This window comes from Apodemus sylvaticus, chromosome 17 (assembly GCF_947179515.1).
Source record: "Apodemus sylvaticus chromosome 17, mApoSyl1.1, whole genome shotgun sequence".
Lineage (NCBI taxonomy): Eukaryota > Metazoa > Chordata > Mammalia > Rodentia > Muridae > Apodemus > Apodemus sylvaticus.
The window spans coordinates 70,764,446-70,772,329 of NC_067488.1; the positions used below are offsets into that span (position 1 = coordinate 70,764,446).

At 52.2% G+C, this 7,884-nt stretch overlaps 1 protein-coding gene across 1 annotated transcript in view; it reads left to right on the plus strand.

Annotated features, from left to right (window-relative positions):
• The window catches only part of Fmnl3 (formin like 3), a 53,890-nt gene extending 46,072 nt beyond the window's left edge, over positions 1-7,818 (plus strand). Inside the window, 15 exon segments of the mRNA XM_052161772.1 lie at positions 251-352; positions 1,466-1,748; positions 2,104-2,172; positions 2,258-2,382; positions 2,591-2,793; positions 3,197-3,431; positions 3,558-3,626; positions 3,723-3,803; positions 3,893-4,022; positions 4,533-4,693; positions 4,882-4,983; positions 5,314-5,406; positions 5,781-5,904; positions 6,698-6,733; positions 6,736-7,818. Of these exon segments, the coding sequence (XP_052017732.1) occupies positions 251-352; positions 1,466-1,748; positions 2,104-2,172; positions 2,258-2,382; positions 2,591-2,793; positions 3,197-3,431; positions 3,558-3,626; positions 3,723-3,803; positions 3,893-4,022; positions 4,533-4,693; positions 4,882-4,983; positions 5,314-5,406; positions 5,781-5,904; positions 6,698-6,733; positions 6,736-7,019 (2,097 nt within the window). The 3' untranslated portion in view covers positions 7,020-7,818.
• Positions 7,819-7,884: the final 66 nt, after the last annotated feature.

The following is a 7,884-nucleotide window of genomic DNA, read 5'->3' on the forward strand; positions in this document are numbered from 1 at the left end:
CCTAAGCTTCTGAGCGTTACTGCAATGTGCTGACCTCTATGGTTGGGTTTGGCCTTGAACTTGGAACGGACTATGCCTTGTATCTGTTTCTATTTCATAGTGTCAGGACTGCTGGTCCCTAAGAGTCAGTGTAGGGAAGCCACCTGAACAAGGCTGCCTTTTGGACATAGCTTTTCAGGTCCTGCATTGACTTTAAGTTATGCTGAGTAGGCTTGAACACAGCTCTCAATATGCCTTCCCCATTTTGTAGCTCACAGAGAAGCTTCTGGACCTGGAGAATGAGAATATGATGCGGGTGGCAGAACTGGAGAAGCAGCTGCTACAGCGGGAAAAGGAGCTGGAGAACATCAAGGTGCCAGTAAGGGGAGGGGCAGTGGGGAGGCCTCCGCTGACCCAGGTCCCAGCTCCGCAGGGCTTCTTCTCTTCCCAAATCGTGTCTATGCTCAGGCACTCAGCCAAAGGTGACCTGGTGATCCACCCTACCTCCTGGGTTTTTCTTTTCTTCTTTCTCCCCTCCTCCTCCCTCTTTCTTCCTTCTCCTTCCTTTTTCCTTTTCTTCTTCTTGAGACAGGGTTTCTCTTTGTAGCCCTGGCTGTTCTAGAACTCAGTCTGTAAACCAGGCTGCCCTCGAACTCAGAGATCTCTCCTGCCTCTGCCTCTGCTTCCCAAATCCTGGGACTAAAGGTGAGCTTCTTCTCAGTGATTTTATCCTGAGAAAGAATCTTGAAGCTGGAGTTGGCCAGACCCAGATGTGCTCCTGGACCCATAGAATCCAGGGCAGGCCACCATCTTCCTGCCCATTTGCTGGCTTGTTCTTCTTATGCTGCTCAGCCCTGTTCGCTGAGCATGATTAGAGGAGCCCGTCTGTTTATTACCGTCCTGCAGCCAGTGCTTCTCATATTTTAGTCTCTTGTGTTCTTTCTCCTAACTTTATAGCTTAGTTATAAAGCCAGGCCCACAACCGCTTTGTCTCAATGGTTATGTTGGCTACTGAGCTCAGCTCAGTGTATATCTGCTTATCCCTGCCTAGCACCAGAAAGGGAGCCAGGGACGATAAGAGATCACAAAGACTTATCCATGAAGCTTCCATTTGAGCAGATATCCACAGCCAATGAAATAAAAGCAATAATGAAGACCTAAGGTCTGTGGAGAGAACAGCAGTACCCATCGAGCAGGGGACCAATGTGAGTTTCAAAGGAACATCTCTTTCCTTCAGCCTTGAGGGGCCTATGCCGTGAGAACAGAGTGAGCAGAGAAAAGGGACCTATCAGAATACCAGTGGAAGCAAGCTTACTCTGCTCTGCCACACTCCAGCTTTGCTATTCCTCACCTGGATTTCTTCTATTTTGAGCACACTGAGATGACCCTTCCTGAGAGTCTGCTGGGTAGGAAGTCTGACTCCCAGGGTAACTGACTGTAGAACCTTCAGCCCATTCTTCCCTTGATGTTACTGTCTGCCTGATAGGAGACCTATGAGAACACAAGCAATCAGGTGCATACTCTTCGGAGGCTCATTAAGGAAAAGGAGGAGGCCTTTCAGCGCCGATGCCACCTGGAGCCAAGTGCCCGGGGCCTGGAATCCATGGGTGGTAGCGAAGCCCTAGCCCGGGTAGGCCCTACAGAGTTGACTGAAGGCATGCCACCCTCTGACCTGGACCTGCTGGCTCCAGCCCCACCTACTGAGGAGACTGTTCCTCTGCCTTCTCCACCAGCTCCACCTTTGCCCCCGCCCCCTCCTCCACTACCAGGTAACTGGGACTTCCAAGCTTGGAGGGTAGTTTTTTTTGTGAGGCCAGGACTGTAGTCAGAAGTGTCTTTCTTAGGAAACAACTGGGAAATAGTATCATTTGAGGGCTAGAAAGATATCAAGTCAGGATGAGAGAGAGGGCTAAGGGAGGACCAGTATTTATGGGAAATAGATGAGAATGCTGGAAGCAGATTCTGCTTCAAGAATCTCTAAGGTGCTGCTCTGAATTATTCCTCTGAAAGCAGCCAAGCTGAGGGTTAAACTGACAGGAGAAAGTCCAGGAGAGAGAGGCAGGCAGAGTTTGGGCAGCCTAGAGTCTTAGGACTGTGGATAATGATGGCATTTATTCTTCCCAGACAAGTGTCCCCCTGCCCCACCTCTCCCTGGTGCTGCTCCTTCTGTGGTGCTGACAGTGGGCCTGTCAGGTGAGTGTCCTCGGGGCTCTGGGCAATGCTATTGGAGTTTTTCCCTTCATTCTTACCTCACACCTGTCCTCCATCTAAAACTTAGCCATTCGCATCAAGAAACCTATCAAGACCAAGTTCCGGCTGCCAGTCTTCAACTGGACAGCACTGAAACCCAATCAGATCAATGGCACTGTCTTCAGTGAACTTGATGATGAGAAGATTTTGGAGGTGACAGGGATCTGGGGTCCAGAAGGGTGGGGCTAAGGTGGGGCCTGAAGACTGGGATGACTTTAGAACCCGATCTTCTGTTCTTGGAAAAACTTTTAGGCAGAGCAGAACTGACACCATTATCCAGTCATGACTGGATCCTTGCAGATCAGTGGGTATTATCATTGTTTGAGCCTTCAACATTGTCCCTTCTTACTATTTCTGCCAGGACTTAGACCTGGACAAGTTTGAAGAGTTATTTAAGACAAAAGCCCAGGGTCCTGCTCTTGACCTCATCTGCTCCAAGAATAAGACAGCACAAAAGGCTGCCAGCAAGGTGACCCTTTTGGAAGCCAATCGTGCCAAGAACCTGGCTATCACCCTTCGGAAGGCTGGGCGCTCAGCTGAGGAGATCTGCAGGGCCATCCACACGTGAGGCTCCCACCAACTTGGCCTTGGTCCTCAGACAGCTGTTGTCCCAATTGTCCCCACAGCAGATGGGTTTCCCTAGATTCCAGGCCTCCTGACAGCACTTGCTCACATTTCTTAGTTACTCACTAACCAGAACAGAGCATACTGACTCCTTTGTGGGTCTCAGGATCAATGAGAGAAGCTGTATGCTCAGCGCAGAAGGAAGCGTGTATCTGGAATAGCATCAACAGGGAAACCGCCATGTTAGCAGAGAACAGACAGGAAAGCCAGTTTGTTAGGACAGATGAAGGAATGCTTTTGCCTCTAGCTCTGTCCTGTGTATTGCTCTCCAGTCTTTCTAAGGATGAGGGGAAAATATGGACAGATGTCAGACCTGAAGTGCTGTGTTGTTGGTCCTACACAGGTTTGACTTACAGACACTACCTGTAGACTTCGTGGAGTGCCTGATGCGCTTCCTGCCTACAGAGGCAGAGGTGAAACTGCTGCGGCAGTATGAGCGTGAGCGGCAGCCGCTAGAGGAGCTGGCCGCTGAGGACCGCTTCATGTTGCTCTTCAGCAAGGTGGAACGGCTGACCCAGCGGATGGCTGGCATGGCCTTTCTCGGCAACTTTCAGGACAATCTGCAGATGCTCACACCGGTACACCCTCTTCCCGAATCACTTTCTACTGCTGTCACCAGTCACGTCCACTGTCCCTCCTTCTGATCTATGCCTCAACTATCCTCCTCCCAACCTGGGTATCACAGTGTTCCTCTTGTCTTTCAGCAACTGAATGCCATCATTGCAGCCTCTGCCTCTGTCAAGTCCTCACAGAAACTGAAGCAGATGCTGGAGGTTGGGAATGGGAGTGACTGGCTCTGGTGGTTCTCAAGTCCTGGGGTGGGGCCTTGGGAAGCGTTGCGACCGGCCTTCCTTGCATTTTATGAACAGATCATACTTGCATTGGGGAACTATATGAACAGCAGCAAGCGAGGTGCTGTCTACGGCTTCAAGCTCCAGAGCCTGGACCTGGTAAGATGGCAGGGACAGCATGTGCAGGACAGCTGGACACCAGTGCCAGAGCCAGGGTGCTTAGCGCTGTTGCCACCACTCCCTTTCAGCTGCTGGACACCAAGTCCACTGACCGGAAGATGACACTGCTGCACTTCATTGCCTTGACGGTGAAGGAGAAATACCCGGAACTGGCTAACTTCTGGCATGAGCTGCACTTTGTGGAGAAGGCTGCAGCAGGTGCGGACTCCCTCTTCCAGGATAGTCCCAGGAAGCTGAGGAGAAACACCTGTTCCATTTCTGGCTTTTGTCATCTTCTTACTACTTTAAAGCTTTCTGCTAAAGCTCTGAGCAGGAGCAACTCCAGAGAGAACGAGCCTTCTTCCTCTGGGCTCAAGTAGGATCAGGCTTCCCTTAGACTGGCCCAGAGGTTGCATTTCTCTATCATGTATGCAATGTGATTAGAAAACCTGTACAGCCCCCTACAGACAGATACACAGTACTGTCTCTGTCCTGCCCATGAGAAAGCAACAGCAGGCCCAGGCAGCTCCAGTTTGAAGGTTTTCCTTCCTTTGCGACCTTGTTCTTTGGGTCCATGAACTCTGACCCTCCATTCCTTCCTTCTGCCTGAGAGAGGCCAGCCTGCTTGGCACAGACTTCTCTACATCATTGAAGTCTATGCCAAGGGGACATGGTGGGATAAATGTGCTGCGGTCCTGGGTAAGCCTCAGCCACGCTCTTGGTAAATAGTGTCCCTGGAGAACGTGCTGCTAGACGTGAAAGAGCTGGGCCGGGGAATGGAGCTGATTCGGCGGGAATGCAGCATCCATGACAACAGCGTTCTTCGGAACTTCCTTAGTACCAATGAAGGCAAACTGGACAAGCTCCAGCGTGATGCCAAGACTGCTGAGGTGAGCAAGGAATTGGAGAGGGCGGCAGCGGACACCTAGAGCCTGCACACGGCCACTTCAGGGAGGTATGGGGAAGGCCAGTGGGTAGCAAGGGACTTTAAAGACAGCAGACATCCTGTGGGCCTTCTGTCCATATGTGAGCACTGGGCTTCTACCCACTGGGATGACCCTCTCTGCCCTTTACCCAGGAAGCCTACAATGCAGTTGTGCGCTACTTTGGTGAGAGTCCCAAGACCACACCTCCTTCTGTGTTTTTCCCAGTATTTGTCCGATTCATTCGTTCTTACAAGGTAAGTTGAAGAAATGTTTCAGGAGTTTGGCCAGTAGGAGATGATTAGTCGAGAGCGAGCCTGGGCTTCAAGTCTGAGTCTTTTCTAGTTCCTGAGGTCTAGGGAAGGAACCATGGAAGCTGGCGGTGACAGGCCTCTAAACTGTGGACTGGTGGGCAGGGTGGAGGCCCAGGTCCTTCCTTTCATTGTTTGGGGCAGGAAGTGCCCCTCCAGAGAGTGGCCACCTGGGGTTAGATGGTCCCACTGCCACCCACTCTCCATGCTTAGTGTCAGCCCCTCCCTTCCAGCCTATGAAAAGCCCAAGCTCCCCCTCTCTCCATCCTCTCTAAGGAAGCAGAACAAGAGAATGAAGCTCGTAAGAAACAAGAGGAGGTGATGCGGGAGAAGCAGCTGGCTCAGGAAGCCAAGAAGCTGGATGCCAAGGTGGGTGGGACCAAGAGCTGGTCTGCAGGGCAGGACACGGAACTGAGGATGCAGGGGGCAGGGAGCAGGGACATGGGGAACCAACACACACACACACACACTCTCTCTCTCTCTCTCTCTCTCTCTCTCTCTCTCTCTCTCTCTCTCTCTCTCTCTCTCTCTCTCTCCCTCCCTCTCCCTTCCCCTCTCTCCCTCCCTCCTTCCTTCTCCCTTGGAGTGGCTGACAGGGAGAGTCCAGAGGGAGGGGCAGGCACAGATGGGCAGGACACAGGGTTACTCTCAGCAGGGTCATCTTCAGCCTGTATCTTGGGACAGGAACCAGTTGCTTGTTGGGTTAGTGATGACTTCCTTCCCCTTCTAATATCTGGCCTTAGACTCCATCCCAGCGGAACAAATGGCAACAGCAGGAGCTAATTGCAGAGCTGAGGCGGCGCCAAGCTAAGGAACACCGGCCTGTTTACGAGGGGAAGGATGGTACCATTGAGGACATCATCACAGGTGGGACATTTGTCCATTGGGCCCAGTTCCCAGAGCCTGGCCTCACCCCTGTTGGCCCTTCTTCCTAGTCTATTTTCCTATAAAACCTGATCGCTGTCTCTCCTGGGTCATAGTGTTGAAGAGTGTCCCTTTCACGGCACGTACTGCCAAGCGGGGCTCACGTTTCTTCTGTGATGCAGCCCACCATGATGAGTCAAACTGTTAGCCCTCAAGGCTGGGGCCCCTGACAGGTACTGGGCACTGTAGCTGCCCTCTCTGCATGCCTTGGGATCATCTAGTAGCAGCCTCCCACTGATGGAGACACACAGACTTTGCATGTTTCATGCTCCAAGAATCACAGCTTATCCCTGCATGTGTCCCCCCCCCCACCACTAATATTGTCCTAACTACTAAGATCCAAGGGCTAAGGAGTTTCTGGGCCAGGGTTAGGAGCTATGCCAGAGCAGGCAAGATCTAATGGTTTGGATTACCATTAGGTGAGGTAATGGTGAGGCTCCATTTATAGACCCAAGGTAACTTGTGTCCTGGCCTCCCCTTAGAGCTCTTGGCAGTAGTTCCTACTCAGGGATAGATGACCCTTAACCTCTGCTTCTTGACATCTAGTTTGGCTTATAGTCTTTTCCTGGGTGGCCTTTAGTTTCCTATGCTACCCTCTGAGAACAGCTTCAGCAGTTTTTCTAGCTGGTCCTCAAACCCCTCAAATCTTCCCTGGCCTCTCATGGCCACTTCCTCAGGTGCTGTCCTGCTCAGTCTCCCTGCCTGTTCACTGCTCTTGCGCTTGTTTTCCCCACAGGCTTCCATCACCAACCCATGGTCGTTCACAGCCAAGCCAGGAGTGCCATACCACCCAGTGGCCCTCCTCGGGCTCCAGGTCCCCATTGAGATCCTCCCGGAGGCAGAAGTACTTTAATACTCAAGAGTCCTGCAGATCTGGACAGTGGACCCAGGGCTCAGCAGAAGGCTGTGCTGTTCCAACTGCAGTTGCTCCAGCTCTGAGGCTGGCTCGTCCCTGTGCCACTGTGGGCACTAGGTCTGTAGGAGCCTGGCATTTCCCTAGTACCCCCATAGTGCACTTTGCCCCCACTTCATTTCCTGAAGGGTCAATTCAGGGCTGAGAAAAACCACTTCCAGCTTCAGCTCATGAGGGTACACAGCCCCTCTTCCTAGGGTCTAGTGGGATAAAAGGAGGAGGATCCATGAAGAAATACAGGTTCATTCCTTCCTGCCCCCTTTTGCAGTCCCACAGTCAGCTCTGGTTTTGAGGGTATCCAGACTAACGGATCCCTGGACCCTGCCAGGATTGGATGGTGTCAGAGTGAAGCCCACTCTGCTGAGCCCTAGTAAAAGGGGAAGAGGAGCAGCATTGGGCCCACTGGCCTTCTTGCGTGTGCTGCCGAGTCTCCTGGGTTTTGTTGTTGTTCTGCTCTCCTAGACCCGTGGTCCCGCCCACCCTGGCATCCAGTTGCTTCTTGCAGGAGTATCTTGCTCCACTTCCTTAAAACCAAAGGCTGTGGGGGAGACTTGGCTTTCAACAGTGCAAAGGGAAGGGCTAACGCTTAACATGGAGAGTGGGTGGCAGTGGGAGCAGCTGACCCCTGGTGGCCACCCTCTAGATGGGCACTTCCTGCTCCAAACAATGAAAGGAAGGGCCTGGACCCCACCCTGCTACTGTCTTCCCACTGACTGAAGAGGCACTGTCTGTACCAGCTCCAAGATTGCTAGAGGAAGGATGTGCCGGCAGTCTCACCTTTCCTCAGCTAGGTGGATCCTGGCCCAGGAACAGGCAACAGAGGATCTTCACAGACTGTCTGCTCAATTCCCTACTGGACTCTGACTGGAAGGGAATGCAGGGCACTTTGTTTTGTACATGTACCATTTCCTTTCTTGTACATAAACCCCAGACCTCTCAACAAAGTCTCGCGCACCAAGCTGTCTTCTCTTTGTCAGTTAGGGTGGAAAGTGTTTTCCTCCATTTTAGGA